General features: G+C 33.2%; 1 protein-coding gene across 2 annotated transcripts in view; it reads right to left on the bottom strand.

Moving 5' to 3' along the window:
• Best2 (bestrophin 2) overlaps nt 1–26,960 on the bottom strand; it is a 45,276-nt gene that overhangs the window by 17,195 nt on the left and 1,121 nt on the right. Inside the window, exons 2-3 of one of the 2 annotated variants that reach the window (XM_076134346.1) lie at nt 17,231–17,341; nt 6,842–7,013 (exon numbers count right to left, since the gene is read on the bottom strand). In XM_076134346.1, coding sequence (XP_075990461.1) covers nt 6,842–7,013; nt 17,231–17,341 — 283 coding nt within the window. Of the gene's footprint in view, nt 1–6,832; nt 7,014–17,230; nt 17,342–26,960 lie in introns of both variants that reach the window. The other variant, XM_076134345.1, reaches the window with a different exon arrangement.

Genomic DNA, 26,960 nt, shown 5'->3' with positions numbered 1-26,960 from the left:
AAGTTTCTTGAATAATACACTCCGTCATTCTGCAATACAAAAGAATTTAGCTAATCCACGATTTAGATTAAAGCCTCGCGGTGTTATTTACTTATTTACCTTCTATTTCAATATACTTAGGCAGCAATTTCAAAAGTTAGCACTTTAACACGTTTGTTCCATATTTGCGCTGCTTTATACATCGAAATGCCATAAAATTAGCTTAGATTTATGAACAATGGGCGGTGTTGTCGCAATCATGTTATCAAAATTGTGTAAAATGTGTTAACGATTTCTCTACCCAGCCGTCTTATTACATACATACATGTGTTATGTATGAATCATAAATAAAATCACGCCCTTTTCCCATAGGAATAGGCAGACGCCAAAAAATGCCTCTAGGTACAATCTTTACAAACTTTTTCTTGCCTCATTGACATTACCATACAACTAGTTATACACGACCGACGATTACGAATACTACGGTTTTATTTCTTACTCAAAATTATCTAGTATTTACTACCGAGATTGACGTTTCTGTTATTTTTATAATTCAGGCTTCTATAATAAAATTTTAACTATTTTAGCTCTTTGTAATTTCAAAAAAATTATTTGCTCGCGTTTAATTCTTTTACTCCCAACAATTTTTTCGACTCATTTCTGTTAATTTTAATATGATATGTAATTTTGTAGAAATTCTAACCAAATTAAATACTCCGTTTCAATCATACGGTATATTAAAGAAACGTTTGCTTACTTTATGTTTCTTGAACGTGACATTTTCAAGTTTAGCTGAAATAGCTGTGTAACAATAATATGTTTGATTTGCAATTTGTCATGCTCTTAGTTATCATGAAATATTGTTAACAGAGCAGCAGTACTTTTCCGACATAATATGTCAGCTCAGGTCAAAAGATACCATAGAAAAAAATTATATTTATTTGTTTCCTCATCAAGTAGGTACTATCCATACTAATATTATAAACGCGAAAATAACTCTGCCTGTCTGTCTGTCTGCTCAATCACGCCTAAACTACTGAACCAATTTGCATGAAATTTGGTATGGAAATATTTTGATACCCGAGAAAGGACATAGGCTATATATCATCACGCTACGACCAAAAGGAGCAGAGTAACAGTAATTAATGTTACAAAAACGGGGAAAAATTTCACCCTTTCTCTCTTATTGGACGCAAGCGAAGTTGCGGGTCGGCTAGTAGGAAAAAATAAGTAAAGCACATTTTGAGTTCATACATTAAGTGTTAGAAACATTGTCCTTGCTTGGTTTCTAAATACCATGTATTAAGAATAATATGTGGTTTTTGATAATCTTTAGTTAAATCGTCTTAAATATTTAACACCGGTTATATTTAAATAATTTTAAATAATACCAAAGTTTATTTTCTATCGAATGCGGTTGAGGATTGTAGATATTACGTAAAACAATTTATCGTCGGTACGAGCGTACGTTGTCTGAATCGTAAGGCATCATCAAATAAATGCACTACACATTGGTCTAACTAAATGGATAGATTATATATAAGTACATAACATCAGGACTGTAATTATTCTCGGCTTAGGCAGAGGCTTACGTTTCACCATTATCAATTTTAGTCCCATCCTATGTACATCCCACGTTACCAAACTCCGGGCAACACAACACAGAATATAATAATAATAATAAATATTATTGGACAACTCACACACGGCCATTTGATTCCAAACTAAGCAGAGCTTGTACTATGGTCACCAAATAACTGATTGTTTATCAGTTATTTGGTTACTTATATACTTCTAAATACATACTTATATAGATAAATTGACATCCAGGCTCAGAACAAATACTCGTGCTCATCACACAAAGATTTGTCCCGGGTGGGATTCGAACCCACCACACGTGGCGCTACAGTTGTTGCGGCGAGTTGACCGCTTAAAATAATCTAGGAACTCGAGAACTTAATGTAGATTTATAACTTAATGTTGACATTATAACGAGTTATTCGCTGTGAATATATTATCAGAAATTTAACTAAGAAACATCAAGTGTGTCTATTTGAAAATATGATAAACACTAACCCAGCAGTCTTAATGACGGTGAGGTATTGTTAATTACATTGACGCAATGACTAGAAGCGTCGTATCATCTACTAGGCAATTATATTTCATACTTTTCTTGAAAAACATTTAACTGAAATATTGCTACTTACTACTTACTTGAAATATTCAATATTGTGACTGAAAAAACAAAAGTAACTTGGTAATACATTACGTTAGTCTATTTTGACCAAAGGCTTAAAAATGTTTATTATCTGAATCAAATTAATCAAATGAAAGTTATTAATAAAGAAAATGTAAATAACCGTTGTGATGTAATTTACTGATTAAAACATAACCAATAAATTAAAATTAATAAATCAGCAAAAGCCACAAACGTCCTCAAAGTTAGATAATAAAAATCGCAACCCGGAAATGAAACCAAAAAATAACGAACTACAGATTACAGAGTACGTACACAATAGGTACTGTGTGCAAAAATTACTTGTGTACAAATTGAGTGAATAGCCGAAACTACAACAAATAAGGTAGGTCGTTTAGTAGCGGAGAGGAACGCGGGGCGATAATGATGGAAACTCTAGTCAAAACGCAGCTGTAAAGATAAACCCTTGAATTAGAGAAGGGCTTTATTCTTTCATTTCAAAGGGAGATGGTCGAAAGGTTGTGTTGTGTGTGTATTGGGTTACAAATTAAGAAATTGACGTTCACATCGGCTTTGCAGCATTATTATGATTTTTGACTAAATACTGATCCTTAACAAGTGGACATAAAAAGATGTAGCTTGTACCGTATCGTTCCCGCTTGTTTCATATCCTGTACCTTAGTAGGCGCAGTACATGATTGAACCGTCTGTATAAAAAGGTTTTGTTCGCGTTCGTCCGACGGATGTTTAGTGTACGTCAGTCATTGTTTCTTGGTGTGGCGTGAAAATTCGACAAATATTTTACCAAGTGCGCTTCGTTGTGACATAACCTTGCTTTTGACTTCCACGCAAACGCCAATTAAAACAAAGAAAGGTGACGACTGCGGAGGGTGTCGTTAATTCGTCATTCTTTACGTAACACGAACTTTCGTTGTTTGTGACTTTTATTATAACTGCTTGTATTTTAACAGAGAATATTTTACTTGTTTTTATAAGTTTTGAACCACTGAGAAGACTGGAAATTTAGAAACGCCTTGTACCCTGCAGTGGAACATGGAACCTGGTTCAATGAAGCCAATAGATTTCTATCTGTTAAACAAAATACTATAAAACATTTTCACATTTTCACTATTTAAATGTTTACAACCACTACGATATTGTTCAACGCAACCGCGTAACTATCATTTATCACAATAAACGCTAACATAAAACAGTAAGTTGCTAAGAAAAACAAATCGTAAGCAAAATAGATGTGGCTTTGTATTATGGAAATACCTAACGACACAGATAAGTGCGGTAGTGCGACCTTAGGATGAATAATAAAGAGAAACAATGGCAAAAAGATGATTATCAAATAATTAAACTGCAGTTCTGACTGTCGAAGCATGACGTTTCACAAACTATTGTCACGACCGCGAAATATCCTTAATCCGAGGGCTATGTCTCCCGGCTTAAACAAAAATGCAAGGTCAATAAGGACATTTCCAAAATAAAACTATTAAGATACTCCATTTCTGATAGCTTTTTAAAGGTCTTCTTGCAAGATTTGTGCCCTTTTATATGGCGTTCAAAAAAGTGAATTGTACTAAGTATTGTTTATGTTACCTTCTCCATATACAGAGCTTCAGTATTATCAAAATATCTATACGTTAATTACATTCTGATTAATGAGGTAAATGAATTCCTTCGTTTATTTCCCGAGGTGAGTGGGAGGAGACAATCAGGCGACGCATCATAAACGTCATTTTACATGGCCTTATGCCATGTAAAATAACTTCGGAAATGTCAATTTTGATTTATACTTTTCTCGTAAAAATACAACTTTGAAGTTCGTTTATATCGCTCTCTAAACGAAAGTAAATTAACACTGACGTAATAATTTACAAGTTTTTTGGTAACCCAGGAACCTCATGCATATTTATGAAAGAAGTGAAACTTTATAAGAAAATAAAGCTTCACAATGCAATCATAAAGAATACATTATGTCATTCAACGTTTAACGAATAAACGTGTTTATAGGAAAATCTGGTTTTGTGTCTGCAAATAGATGCAAAAATATCAGACATTTAATTATAGAAAACGTGAAAACTTTATACTTCTGATACATCCGTATAAGTTTAATATATACCGAAAACAGCTACATGATACGATTTACATTGAATCGAGCTGAGTTTATAATTACAATAAGTTTATTGTCATATTAGTATACTCCCACGGTATCGTTCGAGTTCCCGGAGAATGAGTCTGCGCATCGGAATTGCAAACCTGACACTTAAGTGTTGTTTCGACACCGACGTTACGTGCTTTCCACTAATACCTACTCAGCTGTCAGACGTACACTTAAAATAATCTTACGCTCACAATACGCCTGAATATATTATACCTCTGCGGTACTAATCTCTACAGAAATAATATTTAGATTAGTTAAGTTCTGGTTAATTAACAAACAGTGCGAGTGGCCGGCGGCGCAGCAAAAGGCATTAACAATCTTTTGAAGCGAATGTCCTTGTGTGACACGCACATTTTTGTTTCGTACTTCAGATACAATAGTAAATGTTTTTGTTTCACCAATCCAACGGATTATATAAGAATTTCTGTTTAAAGAAGTTTGTCAAACTGGTAGAGTGGCTTGATATCTGCCACACTGTACACAGCCTTAGTGCAAAGCTGCATTGTGGTCAAGGCCAAGACATTAGCGAATAAAAACACAGACACGAACCTCCAGCGTTAAGTAACCAATTAAAATGCTTTGTCAATAAATAGGAACAATCGAACATTCATTTCAGCAAAGATGACGATGTTTGTTCAATGCTCTCAATATTATGCATGTTTAGAATTATTACGATCAACTAAATTGGGGTCATATCATGTTGACCTCGAAATGTTATTCAAGAATGTTAATTCAATTACATATGGATAATATTCTTTAAAAATGTTTAAAATACGTAGGCTTTTGAGTAATTTTTATTAGTGTCCAGTAAATGTATTGGATGTCTTTTAACGTGGCACACACGATAATGTCGTAGACATGCTCAGCGTTGTCACGACGTCAGATGAATTAATCATGCATTCTATAAAATATTTCGTTTTTAATTACTGGTTGGTTCGGAGTTTTATTTGTACAGCTCTCACGCACACAGTAACAGAGTTATTACTTGTACGCACATACATAATTATACTCATAAATTGCTGTAATTATATTATTTGGACCTGACTCTTATGGCAAGGGCAGGATCGAATTTTACGTCAGCCGAAAACTAAATATTCTTAAAGTTTTATTTTTTGTCCCTAATTTCTATACCTACGCTTTGAAAAAATGGTGTCGTCCGGCGACTTATCATATCATAAACATTGACTTGTTATTTTGGAAGCAATCTAACGTATTTGTAGCGTGTTTGAGAGGCGAGGCGTAGCAAGCACAGCGTATCTCATTACCAACAGTTGGTCGTAAAGGCGACAATAGTAGAGCCTGACCGTGCGTCAGACACTCAGCCACGGTAAACAAAACTCCTTTTATTACGACAAGAATAACATTACAACAGCACAATATAAAAACATTTAATTAGCTCCATCATTAACAAACATTACCTTGTGGTCGCTTCTCGCATGTTTTCAATTTTGCTGGGAAAATCTGCGTATTGTCGACACCTAAAATAACATCTGGAAGACTTACATACCAAATTCTCATAATAAGGAATTCGCAAACCGCATTATTTCATTATACTATGTACAAAGAAATACTAAATTTTGTTATTAAAATTCCATACGAGGCGTACGAACAGGTCGCAGAAATAATAAACGTATAGTAGCCAACAAAACGTTACTGTTATCATCTTACATGGTAGTTACGTTTCAGCGCGGACGAAATTGTATTTAATCAATATTTCAAACGTAGCAAATTAAATACGGAAATGAGTGACTCACAGTAATAGAGACTCTGGTGCGTTTTCACTTTGTAATTTCAAAATCGTTTGCCATCATAGCATTGTGTTTGTTTAATAATAGTTAAACAGTTTGTCATTTTAATTAAATTCTAATAATATTTTGTTTTAATTTGTTGACATTTTAATTATCCAACAAACTTAGCAATGTATATTTTTGTTCAATAGTTATATTTTCACTACAAGACTATTATTTGGATAAGATTAGCATTATTTATAGCACCACATTGACATCATTACGCGTATAAAAGACAATAAAAGTAAGTAGAGAAATGTAACTCAGTTAGTGTCTGTATAACGCGAACAGTAAATATATTTATTGGCTTGCTATACATAATTTGTGCAACATTGCGAATGTGCGTACATCGTGCGGGCCTTAAGCACGTATAACAGTGGGCGATGTTATCTACGTGGCCTGAATCTAGTTTAAAAACATTGAAACGTTCATGTACAACCATAATCGTCCATCAGAACCATACCCGTTGTTCTAGGAACACAAACGAAGTCAATTCATGCATGTTATCAAACTCTACTTACGTAAACACGAATACAGAAAATTCGCTTTATTGCAACTATCAATTGCATTCGGCATTTCGCAAAGGCATTCCAAAGAGTATTTTTTGGAGTAGTATTACTTTATTTGTATAATATCGTGATACTACTTCAGAGCAGTTCTTACGTAGCTATAAGGAATAAAATGAATACTTGTCTTTACTTTACTAACCGCTCCAGGTATTCCGGCTGAGATGAAGAGGGCCAGCGTGTCAGGCCATGGCAGCAACTTGTACTGTTCCCACCACCTCTTGACGACGAGGCTCACGTAGAAGCCGAGCACGAACGACATGGGGATCGACTCACTTTGTGCTCCGAAATATTGTCGGACCTTTTCGAATATCCTGTGGGCAAAACATTCAAGATTAGATGACTGACAGGTATAATAGTACCTTCGAACGCGCGATCTATAATCACAAACAATCACGAACATGATTGAGCATCGAGCAGCCGTGTATAATTTTTTCGTAATCGTAATTGGCTATTGCTAAACACGAGACTCTACTGTGATCTCGTCGATATCCGGAAATACGATACGCTTTGCAGATTTGTTATCGAACAATATGTATGCGTATAGCGCAGACATAAGTGTTGTGTTTTCTTTTAAAGTTATTTACCTAAGGATTCAAAATAGAGAATGAGAAATATTTGATGCTCTCATTGCTTTACTGCTCGTTAAAATCGATCACACAGAACAGTTTATACACCGCATGATTTCTTTTAGTTTCCAAAATTTCGGACATCAAATGTTTATAGTGTTAAATAGTTTCTTAACACCTAAAAAATACCTAAAAACCAAATAAGTTATCATCATCACTACTCATCAAGATCATTTGCTCATAATCGAAAGAGCTAAATATTTATAGCGATATTAGAAGTAGACACGCAATTCACATTGCTATAATTTTTTTATAATAGTCTTATACTGGCATTATAGTCTACGTAATAAGGAAGCGATTATGCTCAGCTGATTTCAGTTATGTAGGTACGTCTAGATCGCATATTATAAGGATTCCTTGCAATCTATTGAATCATTGATGTTTATTGTAATTTAGGACTACCCTAAAGAGCCTGAAACAAAGTTCTTAGTACAAACAAATTTTATGGAGTATCTATGAAAATTGGGCGAATTTATTTCAAAACAAAGTTATCAGTAATTCTGGTAAGTTTTTAATTTTAAGAACACATGTATGTGTATCTGCTGTTTCAAAGAACAACGATTTCTTCGTAATAAATGACAACAGATGACGACACATTTACTCATGTGGGAATGAGCGAATATAATTCGAAAATGCTTAGCCTTTTTCGAAGCCCCATACATATTGAAATAATAAGATAACAACTTTTTTCTCTCTTCAAAGTCATAGGTATGTATCTGCCCTAGGCATACTACTGCTATTCAACTATTTATAGGTTATTAATCACATTACAGCGAGGTCCGTGACCTTTTAAACCTATTTTAGTGAAAAATTCTGTAAGTTTTTTCAGTTCTCTCCCTATAACTCCAAAGGAAAGTGAAAGAAACAACCACATTGTTTTACTTTGCCTTTCATAATTTCACACGCTTTTATAGATAAGGCAGTGGGATTTTAAGCCTATTACAGACCGAAAGTGTAACATATACAGAAAGATTTTACAATTAAAGGAAATTTCAGTGATATGTCACTGAAAACTCCACCTTTCAAAGGTTCAAATTCATTCAAACTGATGATAACAAAATTTATAGCATTGAACATTGCACCTGCATAACACATTATTGAATATTAAAGATGGAATTAAAATAAGTATAAACAAATATTTGACTATTTGACTTTATACCATATACGTCAGCAACTGTATACTTGAAATACGCTTATTTGCGAATGCACCGTCTTGCAATTCATTACTCCGTGTTATTTCTTTGTTAAATCTTCCCACGGTTAAGCATTAGCCTTCGTGTTTAGCTTCACAACAATGTACGACTTTTATTAATTATTTTTAGAGGGAACAATGTTCTCTAGAATCTTAGTTTACCTCCTAATATTTTAATAACACGAGAATTATATTGATGAACTCAGTTTTTGCGGTTTAATAAGAAACTTAGATCGTTATTTCATTTCTTGCTACATGTAATCAAACGAACAACTAATAATACATAATGGTTACATTATAACTGGTTTTCTGAAAAGTTTCATGCATTTTCGGTATTCTTAGTATAATATTGTTGCTTGAAAACAATGTCTAACAGACTACGACGTTAAACTGTTGATCAATAGTTATTTATTATAAGCGGCAAATATCTCTAAGAATATAAATAACACGACAGCCATATTTGATTAGACTCGTGCAAAACCTTTCACTACTTCAAAGAAAATTAAATTAAAAATATTTCTACAGGACTACAGATTTCTCAAAGGCTAATTAAAATTCTATCTTACAGCTAATATTATTCCTAACTCCATTCATAGCCGTGTATTTTTTTTTCTTTAATTTCATTACTACTAATAGAATGAAGATTATTAATGACTACCAGTTTCATAACTCTGTCGCGTGGAAATATTGCTCGTGATAAAATGGATTGTATTGGGAAAATGTAGATTATAATTTACTATTAATTAAATATAATTGTTCAAGTAATTAAATTGTCTCAGAAATACGCCAACGTTCAAAACACGATAAAATATGTTTATAACATAGTAATATAGACAAACAATAATCACAGATAAATGATATTGCGTACGCGTTATATCCTTATATGCATAAAAAATTATATATTACGATTGTGTGAAGACCATGTGAACTTCGCACGTGAATAACTTTGAAACTGCCAGTTATTTGTTGTTTAATTCACAACTTAATATCTAGCCGAAGCTTACGTAAAAGGATAAACCAAAGGTGAATTCCATCAAATATTTACGTCACACAAGAGGCCAAACAATTGTGAGATTTTCAAGAAATTTTGCGACACTCGTTACGTTTTAGAAAATCCATATTATATTTACAGAACGAGGTTATTTGCGAGAGAGTGAGTACCTCATTCACTTTATATTCTAATAGAGTTTCTAAACCTACCATAAAACCTATATCGTATGTTATCTACACTTACGACCTATTAGTATTATTGAAAGAACATCCTTGAGAACCAGTTTGTCTGCTTTTTCAATAGATATCTAATATAATAAGTGTATCTATATGTCCGAAAGTAGTATGGCAAGTTATAGTGCAAGAGGAAGGAAATCTTCATTATTTAAATGTACGACCGACTACGATAAATTGCTAAGTTTTCACAAAATTTACTTTTAATCATTTAAGTCTTATTGCAAAACGTGATTATAATAAACGGATATTAGGCAGGCACTAAGAACTTGATAAGCGATATTACGGTTAGTTATACGTAATTTTTGCCAACGCCTTTATTACTTTCCTTCCATGGAAAATATTACATTTACATTCTATCCGTCTTAATATTATAATATTAATCTTAGTTGTTTTCTCCTAATAAATAAATAAGCAAGTATTAACATTCCTCAATTTAGTTACTGAGGCAATCAGCTGTGTACACGTCAGATTGCCTGAGGCAACGGAACCCAAAAAATGGGTCATTCACACTAAACATTAAATAATTTATTGATGAGAATCACAAACTGGTCTGAAGCTACTGGTACCGTAGTCTGTCTTTTTTTATGAATCAGCTGATAGATCAAGAGTGATTAGAACTTATCTAATTGATCTAAAATGCTAAAAAGCCAAATTTCACAGCCACCATTGGTTTTGAAAACAACGTGGAAAGGCAATTGTATGACACACAATGGTTTGCTTGAATGTTATTAATAAGGAAGCTGTTGTTAATTTGCGTCGCATTGTATCTCGAAGGGCATATTGGGTAAGCGGCAAGCGGTCGGTTTTAAACTATAATATTTCACAGAACAGCTACTCAGAGCCGCACTGGTATTAGCTTGCAGTCAGTGACTGCGAAAATATTGATAGAATCCACGATTTTGTTTACAAACTGTCTCGGTATTTACTGAATACAAAGCCGGTTCCTAAGAATAAAAGATGATCTGCAGGACTGGCTGCTACAGACAGTTGCACTTGTCCAGTCTCTAAATAATTAACAGACTCTCATCTCGACCCCGTCTTTTGTAAGAGGCAGTAATGAAAAGTACTTTATGAATAGCATGTTTATTACCTTAAATATGTCGTCTGTAAATTATTACCTTAACCGGCTTTAACTTTTACTGATAGTAAGTAACAAGGATACCGTGAATTATATCTAGATCCTTCCCGGTCCACTGTACCCGACTAAATACCAAGAAATATGCTTTGATCTCGATTAAATGCAAACTTATTTTCGCAGTTGTGCATTTAAGTACTGATATGAAGCTTACACAACCTCCGTTCCTTAATATTACATTAAATGGCCTTTGATTTTATATTTTATACACATTTCGTGACTGTAAACTAAATTATAAAATGTTATCCAGTAACGAGATCTGAAGAACATTTAGTTAAACCAGTATTTGTTATGGATGCGAAATAAAGTCAAATAAATGATTCATTTTACAATCGTTTTGTTCGACAGTACGTGTTATGACGTACAAGAGGAATAAATATAAGTATCTTGTAATGAAATATGCGATCTCTGTGCGAGAGTATGATACACCCTTCCCCTACATCCCTATTTTAATAGAACGGGTCGATACCAGACGACCGGACTAACCATAGCTAGAACAGTTCTGGTTGAATTTTATTTTGAAATGTTTAGAATATTGAAGTACTACTTATGATTTAAACGCTCATTGTTGATAATAACTAGGTAAAACGTATTTTTCTTTAAAATTATTAGGGAGTCAACGTGTTTTTTTAGTACATACCCATTCCGTAAAAGTCATAATGCAACCATTATGTGGTATTTCTGCTTTTTCCACATTCTTATAACAGGACATTTATAAAGTTCTAGAAATAAAACATTTCCACTTTCACTTAATCCAAATCTCTCCAATTTTTCACAAAACTAATCGCAAATTCGACCTTAAGATATAATATAAGTAATCGATGTCAGTTCTCAGTCAATAATTCCAACAGAAGTCACGTCTATTATGAGAAAACATCCAAAATGCTGCCTTCATGAATATTTTCAAACAAACAACAACAGTCAGAATACAAGATAATTATGTTTTAAATGTCCAAAATAACCTTGAATGAGATGCATTACGGAAATGACTTCAAACTTAAATTCGCGCTGTACTGAGACTTACCGAAATCATGTAATATCCGACGTAAGTATTATGTGCTTATACGTACAATAAATAATAACTTTAGAGAGGTTGAACGACAAGAAATAAATCATAACTGACAATAGACACATAAACGTTATATTAAATCAAATATAAGCGCAGCCACGGCGCACAGCTAGTTGTAAATCAATTTACCGATTATAACTTTATAGAATACATCATACAATTAATCAGGATTCTCATGTTAAATTCATATTTATAATGTGTTTTCCTCCTCTGTTATTTTTTATCTCAACACTTATGTTATTTTATCTAACAAATCAGAAAAACACGATTCAACTTCTAATAATTACGTTATTTTTAATGAATCTGCGTACTTCTTAATTATGATTCTGCGCAGACGGCTTCCATCTGTCAGAAAAACGTTTGAATTATGAATTCAAAGCGAAGTTATTATAGTTTATGATTCCTAAATGGTCATGAGATTATTTTTATTTATTTTTTATGGCTACGAGTATTCTCGTTCACCAGTTCCTATGATTGCTTCTATTTTATAAGATGCCATGACGTTTAGTTTATGGTCAACATGTCATGTATGATGAAGTATGTAAACATTGTCGACTATGTTTCCGCTAATAACATTGTCCGTTTTGTGTTCAGGTGAGCCTTTGTATTGCACTTAGTATGCAATATGACGAAACAGTTGACCCGAGTGCATTTTAGTCAATATTGGACAAGCGTTTTACGAGGACTATGCATACAATCTTTGGACAGCAGCTAATACATTATATTAATTACTTTAAACAAAATAAATGCTACAGAATAAGTCTTCCTTCTTGCCTCATTGTCCGCTTCCTTATAAAAAGGTGACAACAACAATCAATCGATATCAGAGCAAAGGGAAAGCTGAACGAAGTACAAAAGTTGTGTAAAGCATTAGTTATGGTGTATTTCTGTCTGCGAGGTGCGCGGTGAGATCAGACGAAACGAGAATTGAAATCCCATAAACGCTTTGCCGGAGACCTAGTCGAAGCCGGCATCATGTTTACAGTAAATTCTATAACCAATTCTTCAAAATGACAATAACATGTAGTAAAGTATAACATTTTAATTGAAATCTAATATTGACTTTCTGTATTTAGTTCGGAAGTTAGATGGAGGACTGACAAAAAACTGTAGTCACTTCTTAATCGTCAAATTCTTTTGAATAATTTTGTAAGAGTAGATCTCGTATATGTAAAGAGTTTTAACCTAATTATTGTATTTCACTTTCGTAGCGCTGTTAACAAAGTACTTAACATACCTTTACATGTTGACAATAATGAAAATAAATACTGTATATTTAATAAACAGTGAACAAGCAAACTTAAAATATGCTTCAACATAACAATAACAGTCTTTTTGCTTCTCACCACACATCTTTCAAAACAGACTTTTTTTTTTAAGAATACCTTTACTTAAAGTTGATATTTTGTCGCGGGGACTTTTACAAACATGCAAATGACGGATACTAAGGACAACCAGACCCGAAACAACTATTTGTGGATTGCACATACATTGGTTCCGTCAGGGAATCGCACCCGCAACCACCCGATGCACAGATAGTGACAAATCGCGACTACCTTAACCATTGCACCACGGAGGCCGTCAAAGCTTCCAAAAATAAAATAAAATACATTCACTATTTCAAATATATTGCATTAACTGATGCAAAGGCCCTTTAGTTGTTTAACTCTCGAAGAGAGAACATTCTTAAGTCATGTCGTGTAACGAGTGTGTAACACCCGAAATACGAACTGCTCTTCGTATAAGGAAAAACATATCAGATATTCGAAGATACTGAGAATTTTAATACCTACTTCGTATTGGATAACACTACCTTTGACCCGAATTCTTAATTATTGATGAGAAAGATACTCTTTCTATTACGATTTCACATAAAGACGTCTGGACAGTAATCTCCACGTTGACCAAATCGCAAGCAATAAGTTCTACAGTACAATAAGTTTCTTAAGGTTTTTAATACTGGCACAAACACGAAATATACATTAATTCGAAAAATATAGTTTCAAACTTTCAATTTCAACCATGTTTCTATTTATGGTCATCTGCAAATGACGCGATAACGTGGGGTTCGTAAAACACAAAGAGTATCAATTAAATAAAGCTAGGGGAGGGCAAACGCAGGACCGCGTGCATTAATCGATTTTATTTTAGCCTAAACTGGACTACAATAACACGTTTATTGCATACCTAATTAGAAATTCAGCTTATAAAAAGTTTATTTTTAGTGTTATCCAGCTGCCCACTAGAGAGTTAAGGTTTAAAAAAGGTAGGTTAAGTTAGGAGGTTGCTAACGACAAAATTGTATGTTTTTGTGCAATAAATGGAACTTGGATATATTTGCGTGATGTCACTATTTTCAAGAAACGTTTTTATTAATTGTAAAAAACAAAGTTCAATATTGTTCATAGTAAACTCTGCATATCGTTTACAAACATCGTCATTATTATTTATCAATATAATAACACAAGCACAGAAATACAATTAAATAGCAGAACCGCTAGACAATGTCCCGCTCTCTGACATATTAGAAAAAGTGAAAATTCGTTCTACAATGTTTAAGTTTAACGCGAACAGACAGACGCGACGGAGGACTTTGCTTTATAATAATATATTAGATATGCATATACCACCTCGTACATTATGTAGCGACACGAACAAATTAATTATACCTACTGTTGAGAATTCCGCGGAATTCGGTACGGTGAGACGATCAAATTCCACCGAGCTAAAATATGTTCATAAATACAATTACAAATATGTATTTGAAAAGTCACGAAATATGTAGGTCTTGAGTTCGCGTTTCCTGTAGGCAATCTAATCGTGGCAATTTGCTTAGCGGTAAATGGATTGCGAACGAATTAACTTACAAAAATGTGAGTATGAAGACGAAATAAAATAAGTAATAACATATTTCTAACCATACCATCTGTGATTTGATGCTTTAAAACATGTAGCATGAGTAATATAGTTATGTAGTACAATAAATTGAATGCTGTTTTGATTTCGGCGAGGTTATGTGAAATACATCAATCAATAAATCCTTGGGTGCGTAGTTAATGATTTGTACTTATTTCAAACTAATACGTATTCTACGACTGACAGTCTTCCTCGGTAATTGGCTCCAATTACTTATTATTTATGATTGTAAATAATGAATCCAAACAATATTTGACCCAAATCGACGCGCTATCAATCAAAAACTCATATTTTATATACGTCTGCCCGTGGCACAAATGTGAAGTAATGATCTACGAATCGGTTTATGAGTTATGTAAAAATAATGTCAAACAAATCGTTTTCAGTATTCATAGATAAGAAAATGTGACTGAAAAAGAAAATGACTTAATTATAAGTCCATCGCCGACTGAAAGTTAATGAAATACGAGTATCTTAGCAGGCAGAGAATTCCGAAAAAACTGCCTATATTTAAAATAACAAAACTCGTAATTCATTTCTATACTTCATTATTATTGCAATGCATTATATTTTATTTGTAAAAAGTCCCAGAATAAAAATACTGTCTTTACTGAACGAACACGAATAGATTCCTGACTCGTGCAACTAATATTTACGCTCTATTATTTTGTATTTTTAAAAGTTAAGTTACTGGTTTATAAATATAGTCTTACACGTGAGTTATAGTTACCTACAAAAAGAGCGTAAGCAGCTTATTCCACTCACTACTTATCAATAGTCGTCACGGTTTTCAAATACCATGGCGAATTGTCAATGGCGCAGACGTATTGTGCCCTTATTTCTACGATAATTGCAATTAAATTAAAAGGACATCGCTATTTTTATTACTTAAGAATAATTACTTGACTAAAATGGTAAAACTCCGATTCACAGCCTGTTATTTTAGGAAAGGTGAAGCACATAGGTGAACTTTTCGATTTTATTAATAAATATTAGGTAAATATTTGTATTGTGTACAGTTTCTTCTTTTACAAAGAGTTGCTTTATTTCGCATTTGGATCTGCCATTTGTGACTTACTTCATACAGGGAAAGGACATTATATACATCTACGATTATTAATTATCGAGCCCGTTAAAGGAGATTTAACAACTTAAACAAGTTTAATTCCTAGATCGAAACATGGTGACTAATTCTGTCTTATTTGGCAGTTCGTGTGTATATTTTACGTTATTTATTTTTAACTGTAGGGGAATCCCATTTTCATACTACGTTTTAGCGTGGTCATATTAATATTTATTTTCCGGAGAGAATGCATGTAGAGCGAGTTAGTTATGACGTGTAAGCGGTGTAAGACGTTGGTTCACGGACAGTCACCGCCGATTGTACAACACTTCCGCACTTTTTATCACAAGTAAACCTTTGCCGATCTGATACAACTTTTAAATCGCAAATGTACGTCACTGCAAATGGTTTTTACGTGCAACTTATTACGTACACTGTACTTTGAGAATACGTAGAGATATTTTTGTCTGATTCATGCAGCCTACTTTGCTTTTCTTATTATTATAGCTTATATTGCTCATAATCCAAAATAACAACTCTCGGCTTTTGACTTTGAGCGTGTTGTTTTATTTTTTCTTCTATTAATTGAGAAAACGGCCAACAAATTTAACTTAAAGGTAAATTTACTCTTTGGTGATTGCAGTCTCAGGATGATTAAACACAGCTGTTCACTATCCTGCGGACTAAGATTGATCGTCTGAATGTGTTGTTCTATAACATCACATAATAAACGCAATAATTCGAACTGTTGTCATAATGACTGAACTATTCTATTCATATAAATGTTATTAAAGATGTGGAACTAGCGAAGGCACGATAACATAGTCATTGAATAATCGCTTGCTTTGTTGAAGACGAGTGAACAACAATTATGTCTGTTTTTGCTCCTCGCTAATTCAAATCGTATTTTTTTATAGTGACGCAGGATTTATTCATTGGATCTTACTCGTTTCAGAGCACAGCAACGCTTTGAATAAATATAAACTTAGCACATCGACTCTTAACAACTTCATTGTTTGCTAATTATGAAGATTAAAAAGCAGTGCACATTCGTCCTTGCTAATGTTTAAAATAAGTTTAATGGTTCTATAATATGATTTTAAAACAAGTTTGTTCGAAACACAACATGTTATTGTGAGCTAGTTGCATACATTTATTTCTTTAGGTGATGTGTGTAGTAGGGGTCGATAGCCGGGCATTTTATTATTTTTTTGTTTTTTAGTGAACATTCACGTGAACAGCCAACATATACTTAAGGATACTCGGCTACTGGATGATTCATATGGAATATTTGACTTACCTCTGTTGTGACTCTGTTAGTGCAAACCGATACAATAAATTGATGGTGTAGTAGAGAGTGAGATATGCTAGTAACTCCCGCCACACCAGCTTGTACACACTGCCTCTCCATCTGCAAGCGAAAGTTAAACAATAAATAAATCATCTTTAAATACATATATTACAAAATAAAGAGGAAAGCTATCACGTTTCTGTAACGGTGCGGGCGCCTGCGGCCTGACCTTGCCACCGATTAAATGACTGTGACACACGCATGTCATTTTAGTTTTCTCTGAAAAAATATTGTTTTTATATTTCATCGACAACCGACCGATAACAATACCATTCTCAGTTTTAATTCTCTTTGGCGAAGGAAATTGTTTTGAATAATAAAACAAAAAACTACGGCACACGTGGCTAATAACCGAACGCCTCGCAGATTACATTATTAAGTTTTATGTGGAAATTACATAAAGTTTATGTGGATTTATTATACGAAACTTAATAATTCGTTATCAAAAAATAAAAGCAAATTGGTTGGCCGTGACGTGGTGCGAGTGATGTGGGCGTCTAAAACTCGTTTCGCGTCAGGGTGTCAGACAAAAAATCGAGTATAATTGCATGGCTAATCGCTTAACCGTGAGTCCAATGATTCTAGGAACATCCAACCGAAAGTCAAGTAGAGTTTATGGTCGTAGAACATTCGGATAGTCGGAGCCTCTGTACCACCATGCTGATCAGTGGACCATTGGGTGACTATGTAGAACAGTTTCCGTTTAGCAACGACAATAAATAAAAATACATTAACAAATTGCCAGTCATTGATACATGAAAAAGATGTAGAAACATTTTTTCTTCAAGAATGACCAGCAAGTTTAACTTAGTTAGTGTAGTAAACACCGGAGACACGTTATCAAACGGATTACTCATCTGTAAGCCAGCCCGTGTTTATAAAATTACGTGGTGAAAATGTTTTATTTGATTTTACTTGACTTGTTCATAATGTCCTGGAAAGTGTTCAGGATTTAATTCACACTTTAGCCGTTTACATGTTATTTATGTTATATTACAATTAACTATTTGGAAAAACACAGTAATAGGTACCTACATAAGATATTGATATTTTTGACTTAAAGCGGTAACAAACATTACATTCATAAGAAACTCCTATAAGTCAAATTTATTAGTGTTTTCAAACTCAATTTGGACTTTGGTGTAATTTCAGTGTTTCAGAGTACATTCAATTGTGAGATAAATATAAAATGTGTTACCAATTTTCAATTTTATTCTCTGAAAACAGATTGATTAAAGCATTAGAATCGAATGACCAATACAGTTGGTCAAAAAGTTATATTCTAACTCTAATGCTTTCATTCGTTACTTCGCACAAATATATTCAATTCGTCCATCAAAGCATGGCCAAACTGTGTGCTAAATTTCAACTTTCTACGACTGACGACTTTGCAGAAAATCAGTTATGATTGACGACTAGGCAAAATGACTTTAGCATATCAAAGTAATGGCAATATGCGTCATTCATTTATTTTTTCGAGCCGTTGAAAATGGATACACTTCTGCGGGCTTATCACGTATCTCAGTTAACAGCTAGCTTACATCAATTTAATGATCACTATTCAGTACATTGCTGCTTTGACGTAACGTGTTAACCACGATTATCTAAGGAAGAAAGCAATGTACAGCATAGTGGCTTTCAAATAGTTGTCAACTGAGATACGTGGTAGCCGCTCTGGAAATAGTTATCATTGTTGTACATATTGACCATACAACACAGTTATAACCGAATGGTAGTACCGAAATATTAGCCTCCTACGCAAGTTGATACGCTTAAATCAATACTGTAGGTATTTATTTCAAAGTTATGTTATGTTTATATTTATTAAATAACTCTGTGAGGAGACCTTGCCCTCTTAAGAGTTCTTCAACACAGTTCTTGAAGGAATGCAAAGTCCCTAACTAGGCTATAGTAAACTCAAACTCCGCTCTCATTAGGGAAGGAGAACAACGGTGGGATGGGAATGAGATAGATTTATTTATTGTTAAATACTTAGAAGTGAGTCTGGTGATAAAACAAACTTACTTAAAACTGGATCAAGATAACATTTAATTCCTATGATACAATCGTCGGATGCGTCAGAAGTCAGAACCCGATCAGATGGTTTGAATTGAATTGGTCAATTACTTTGAATCGTCGCCCTACTTCGTACTATACAATTTTACAAACTATTGGTAATTGTAAAAAAACAGCCAAAACTATAATTTTTTTCTGCGGCTTTTAAACAGTTGGTTTCATGAAGGAAGCCTTGAGTTGTTGTCGTTTCTTCACACGAGCAACCAGCGTTCCCGAAACGGACGAAAATACAATTTTAGACTAGGTATATCAAATACTTTGTACGAAGTTTACATATTAAAAGATACTTTGAATTTGGATTACGCATTTTTTTTATTAAGATGCCTTCATATCACGCCGCTAATATCGTCGTAATTTCATGTCACAGTTTAAAACTCATTACCGTTTGTTTATAAAAACTCGTAGGTTAGTATAAGTACAAACACATGCTACTTGGTAATTAGTGAGCTAGGCAGTCCATAATCTGATGATGTTATCGTTGAGGAAATCTCTCAGAAGTGGTTATTCCATAAACAATGAAAAACAACAACTTTGCAACGTCCTTATGGATTTTTATAATAGTTAAAACTTATACAAGAGTTTTCGAAGTTATAGAATATTAAGAGGAATATTATAAACTAGCTAACCATAATACATACATAATTTTCTCCGTTTTTGTGACGTTTTTTACTGGTACTGTATCCTATTGGTCGTCCTATATAGCCTATAGCCTTCCTCGATAAATGGGCTATATAACACTGAAATATTTTTTTAAATCGGACAAGTAGTTCCTGAGATTAGCGCGTTCAAACAAACAAACAAACTCTTCAGCTTTATAACATAAGTATAAATTAGAATAGCTTTTAAAGACAGGTGGCACTGATAGACCTAAAATGGAAATATTGACGAGAATGACTGATAGGTTGATGGGCTCTAACACTGTTTAGCAAGCCTTAAAGCTACTATTACATTCATGCAGGGTAAATAAAATACTATGAAGTAAGCTTTTACGACTATAAGCATCCAGAAACAGTTACAGAAATAAGGTTCTTTCATACTTATAAGAACAAGTTTCTTTAATCTCTATCGAATCAATGTCATAGTGTCAAAATCACACAAGAAAATAGTATCGTGATGTTGTTAAACTTTTAGTTTTATTGCTAGAAATACCAATACCAACATATTATGCTAGGGAAATATTGAAAAACAGATACTTCTTTATATTTAGATTTCTTAAAGATCGGTCAAAAAAACTCGCAGGCAGGCAATTTCCTCATGTAAGTATTTTCCCGAAAATCAAATGACTGTGTATTAATAACACAGGGGTACATTGCATACCTTCCAGAACTATGTTAAAGAACTTTCAGGTAAGCAAGGTTACATTATGATTTTTTCTTTTACCGTTGGAACAAGTGACAATTATTTCTAATACACACATAACACCGAAATCGACCATTTGCGTGGGAGGTGCTAATTTATACCACTCAGCTTTTTCATTCAAATGAAAATACAAAAATTGAGGGTATAAATACATCTTCCAAAAGCCTAATCGTCATAAGCTTACCGTGACTTAATTAATCAGCTCAGTGTAACGAGTTACTGAACCGATATCACTAATTACAACAATTAGATAAGCAGTAAGTAAGATTACTTATTACGTCTGTTTCATTTCTATTCACGTTAAATATGATTGAGAAAGTAAGTCTTCGGAATTAGGCTTATATTCGTTACGTATTCAAAGAGGTTTTGGCCAATAATACTAATCTTTACTTCTACATTATACCTACTTACTAAGATAATAATTGGCCAAGTTTGTTTGTAGAGCCAAAATTAGATAATTTCAAAAATGTTTCATCGAGGAAAAAATCTAGACGCAGCATTCCATATTGACAACTAATACATTTTATGGATAAACCTAGATAGAAATATTATAAAATATTTATGCGTAAACGTAATCTAGAATAGTACTTAGTTAAAAACGCCGTAAATATCTATACTAATATTATAAAGCTGAAGAGTTTGTTTGTTTGTTTGAACGCGCTAATCTCAGGAACTACTGGTCCGATATAAAAAAATCTTTCAGTGTTTGATAGTTCATTTATCGAGGAAGGCTTTAGGCTATATATCATCACGCTACGACCAATAGTAGCAGAGTACCAGTGAAAAATGTTACAAAAACGAGGAAAATTTTGACGCATTCTCTCTTATGTGACGCAAGCGAAGTTGCGCGGGTCAGCTAGTATAAAATATAATGTCTCACTGCTGGGCTAGCGGATCCCCCAGAATAGGATTAGGTCTTGATCCACGCTAGTCAAGTGATGATAATTTTCCTAAAAAAAATTGGCAATAAATATTTTGTAGATCTAACGCAACAAGGAAACATTTTACACAAAGACGAAAATGAAGATCACAGATATTACCTATAGGTTTAAGAACAGGGTGAGTTACCACTGAAAGGCTGATATATTTTTTTTCAGTTCAATCTGCGCGGGTGGACCTCGTGCAATAGCTACTACTAAATAAATACAAAAACAGTTTCTTAATTGGATTGAGCGTACCTAGTAGTTAGCTCAGTATTACTCGCCTCAATAAATAAATAACATTTTATTTTCTCTGGAGGATCAATCGAAATCTTTACTTTTGTCAGAATACCTATTAAATAAGGATTTATGTATTTCATTTATAAACAAAGCTCTATCGTCGAAATTTGATTTAATACCTAGCACGTACCTTACCTTTAATTCATACAAAATTATACCTAAATGTGATGTCAGAATATTTAACATGGAATAAACGGACACACAATAAATTATTTATACTAATTATTTCCTAATCTCCGAGTTTATCATAGAAGGCGTTTGGCTATTTTGTCGTTTCAGATGACAGGTGGACGTACTTAGTAATAAATTAAATTAATAAAATACATTATATGATAATAGTTGTAAATATTATTAACAATTTTACAGAAGCTATATAACGTTAATAATCTATGTAAATACGGATAACGTCATATTATATTGGCATAATAATGTATTTTTTAGATTTTGACATAAACATACATCCGTGTATTTCTCGGACACTTTGGTTAATTTATTAGAGACTGGACAGGTGCTATATTACACATTACTTTTAATATATATTCAAGTTTTATCAATTTATGGATGCATTTAATAATGATAGGTCTATAAGGAAAAAAGGTAGGAAGAAGATGAAGACTAATACATAAATCACATAATATACGTAATATAGCTTAGTGCTTAAGGTACTATAGTATTCTCAATAGCATACTTTTATAGACATTTTACTGAAACATTTTATCATTCAAGTGACAAAAGCTAAGCTAAGCTATTATACGTTAAGATATTAGCTATTGTTTCAAAAAATATTTAATTAAGGAAGAATAATATCTAATTAATTGGTCTTATGAGACTTGTTTGTTAAGGTGGATTCGGACCGAACGCAGGTTGTTCTAATATAAAAGCTCTTTTTGTATGTCACTGACAGTTTTACCTGCAAGCATAAGTAAAATAGGTACTGCAAAAGTACACTGGTTCCATCTATGTAACAGCTTGTGTGCAAAATTTAATAGATAAGTGGTTTTACACCTATTGTTTTTCAGCACATTCATGACCATTTTCTTATGTTTCTATGAAGACGAAAGAATATGGTAAAAAGGTTATGAAATCTGTAACGTATCCGAATCCGTTCCCAATCATATCAATAAGATATATATTGTATTTTTATCTTAACACGTTATCGAATGAATTCCACGTATCCTGTTTCGCAGGAAGCCCTTATTCGTTGCCATGGCAACACCTCATCAGGGGCATCAAAATTATCTCTTACTTATTTCTATTTCGGTTGATAAAACAATACAAATGAATGAAAGTCAATTATCCCGTTATACGTAAAGGTACTCGAGAAATGAGTCATGTGGTGGGGTTAAGACCCTTTCATTATCAGACGGTCCCGTATTCTGACTTCAGAAGGTACTTCAACATTAACTGACTTCAGAAAAGAAGATGTTTACATTATAATTTGTTAATTATAGCTTTCAGAAGTTCTGTTTATATTATTCTTTCTGCTTGTCTAAGTTTAGTATAAGGATTAAAAATAGTGGAAATGTAGTTTTCAAGCGTTTTTTATTTCAAATAATATGTTTTTTTTTTGCATAATAGGGTTATTATAACTAATCATAGACATTTAAATATTTTCGTTTGAATAAAACCGGTTGTTTAACTAAATCGATATGACTTTTGAACCCTTAACACTCACACAAATACGATTTAACTTTTCGATAAAGATGGAAGTTTCTTTTCTCAAATCGGAATACCTTAGGAATAAATTCCAGCGATGAGTATGAAGGAAATAGCGACTGCTTCAATTTAAGATCGATATCGCGATAGGAACGCCGAGTTCACGAGCTTAAGAATTTTCACAATAACTTTTGCCCTTACATATTGCATTTATATACAGAATGTGTGAGAAACTAAATAAAAATGGATCGTGTAATATTGTTTATGTATTAAGTTACCTTTTATAATGTGTTGCACGTTCGTAAATCTTAGTTTTGTATTAAGCAAAGCAGTAATTAAGAGTGGCATGTCAGCGTTCCCGTGTTTTTAAGGAACTTGTACTGTCTCAAATAAATAAAACCAAAAGCTTATTATTTTGAACAGACTCCAAAAAGTCTATGGTGTTGAAGGTGTTATATTAACAGTAACATTATCCGTGTATTTGATACGCATTCTTTTAGCCGTTTTTTGTTACGCCATAAAAATATAATATTACACCACATGAGACCACAACACCTCTTTGGTATGTCGCTAAAAATGATTTTTGAAGGAGGTGGACTAATGTTGAACGCATTTATTAAAATATGTATAATTTTTAGATCTACTAGATGCTTTGTTCATGGATAAAAAAAAACAGGACAAAATGAAGTCTCGAAAATTTAGTATTTCTACGAGACAAAGAAGATATCTTTGGCCAGCAAGGTAAATATATTGCGAATAAATAAACAAAATAGGTTACGGTACCTATTGATAAGTACTTCACAAAATATAGACGACATTTTCCAATACTCGATTAGTGTCGCAACTTTCTCTGTTATTCTAATAACCTAAAGAATGTCATAGGCAGACTATTTGCCGCTTTCGAAACATGACTAAATGTCTTTGAAATGTTTCTTCAAATGACAGCACTAATTCGTGTAATTACCTGCCTACTTCCTCGACGTATTATTTCCTAATTGGAACGCCCACGATTCATGAAAACAATACGCGATCGATTACCGAAAGAACTGGTAATAATTTATGACATAGTGTCTTCTACGATGTAAAAGTATCGCAGGCAAACCCAGTCTAATTAGATATGCATTCGTAACAAATTCTACAATGATAACAATATTGAAAACTTTTGGTACAACTACGGAATATGTCAATTGTATTGTACCTATGCCTTGTATTAAATTTAAGTGACCGACTTAACATTCAGAAGTCGCACAGGAAAGTGTTTAACGTCACATTTGGCAACAGATGCCGTATTTTAAGAATATGAAGGGTATAAAGAATTTATCGATCCGAATACTAATGGTGAAAATTACGAAATTTTCCCTTTCCCGTGACCATGACACGAGTTTTTGAATAGTTTGAGAAACTGCCAAGTTGCACCGCCCTCATACACACTGAATGCTAAGTCTGAAGTCGTCAAAATTCTTTGACCTTGTGAGAAGTTGCCACGGTCGTGCACCGCCACTGAACACCGCTTACTAATTACTAATATCAGTGGCGACCGGCCTTCTGAATCTGTACTTAACAGTAAAAAATATTGCTTAATTGATCTCGGATTACGACCCGCTAATACTAGGTTAAGAGCCGAATAATAACTCTACAACAGTAGAAAACGTGTACAATATAATTCTTACTTATATCATAATTATAAGATACTATTTGTTCATCCTGTTCAGTTTAATGTTTTCCTACACAGGTAGTAATTAATTATGTTTTCCAGTAAGATGTGATAATAAATTATTAGTATCAATTACGAATGAGTTATAGTTATGATCACGCAGGATAATGTCTTAATTGAGTCTTTGAATGATTTTATAAATATTTGAATAATTTGACAACATGATTGTTGAAATAATTGACATACGAATGCGAAACAATTGACACCGTGAATTACACGTGAACTTCGTCGACACCGGAAGAAAACGTCATGTTTAAGATTTTTATACTAACGTTATCTTATACCGTATGTCTTTATAGGAGACCTAATATGATAAAGGAGTGACCAGTGAGATGATAAAGATTGCAAGTCTCTGTGATGTATATGTTTTCGTGTGTCGTGATCAAAAATACGTAAGTGGGATACACAAACACATGGGAGCGGCCATCGATGACCGCTAGTATGTGTACTCGTCATTTATTTGCTCACTGGATTCCAACTGGATTCTTATGAGGTGTTATAATCGCTACACACACAATAAGTCGTTACATGCAGGTTGGATAATTGTCGTAACCTTGTAATAAAGTCGCAGGGTGCTTTAACATCGGAACTTGTAAGACCTGTAACTACATTCGCCAACTCTTACTCGCCGATAGCTTGTATTTTTCTTATCTTGCCTTTAACGTTGTAATTACTTAAATGAGCACTGAAACGTTATACAAATGATTTTTTTTTACGAATGAGTCCAGGATATCTGTATTTATACGTTTTTAGATGGCATAAGTAATTTAATGATTATCACTAGTTTATTAGTGCAATAAAAATTAGGTTATTCGGTACGTAATAATTATCATTAGTGTTTCAAATCGATTTTCAAAAAATCCTATTTTAATGATAAATTTATGTATGATTAATTAATGATTAGTACTCTACGAATTATGACTGTTTTCAATGGAATAATAAGTAAGTAGCATAATTATGTACAAGCATCAATTAAAGATTCTCAAGATCATTTAATTAGCCTTATTCCTTACATAGATATGTATTTACTAGCAGTATACACCTAAATTGTATTTGAATCTAGTTCGGAATATTCACAAGTTCTCAGTCAGAGACCTACAGCAAGGTAATTGAAAATATCACGGTCCATACAAGGATTATGCTCTAATGTCACAAACGTGTTTATGAATGTCATAGAGTAATAGTTAGTGCTTTCATGTAAATAGGTATACCGTAAGTTGACGCAGACGGGTTTCGTTATGTAGTACGCATATAACAGCAAATTTATTTTCATTGTGACTTATTGCATTTACCGTTCAGATATCCATTTGAAAAATAAAATAAATAGCAGTTGTTCGAGCGTAGCGGTATTCTATATTTACAGGAGCAAACAAATTTACTTTATAATTAACGCAAGATTTTAACCGGTACACGAATGTTATTATGTGAATGTAAAATGTAACTATCTTCATACGTAATTGTTCGAAGAACTTGCCATCATTATTTCCTTAGATTGGTTTAGATGAATTTTTAATATAAGTAACGAGTACGTTCACAACAGACTTCGAGGAATAATTTAAATATAAGTTGGTCAGTATCGAGCAAATGAAATAATAAATGAGTTCCCTGAGCATCACAATTTATTTAACGTTTAGCTTCGAGTTGGTTTTGAATT

The sequence above is a fragment of the Anticarsia gemmatalis genome, chromosome Z (genome assembly GCF_050436995.1).
Source record: "Anticarsia gemmatalis isolate Benzon Research Colony breed Stoneville strain chromosome Z, ilAntGemm2 primary, whole genome shotgun sequence".
In the NCBI taxonomy this organism is placed as follows: domain Eukaryota; kingdom Metazoa; phylum Arthropoda; class Insecta; order Lepidoptera; family Erebidae; genus Anticarsia; species Anticarsia gemmatalis.
This window is presented reverse-complemented; position numbering and strand designations above follow the sequence as displayed.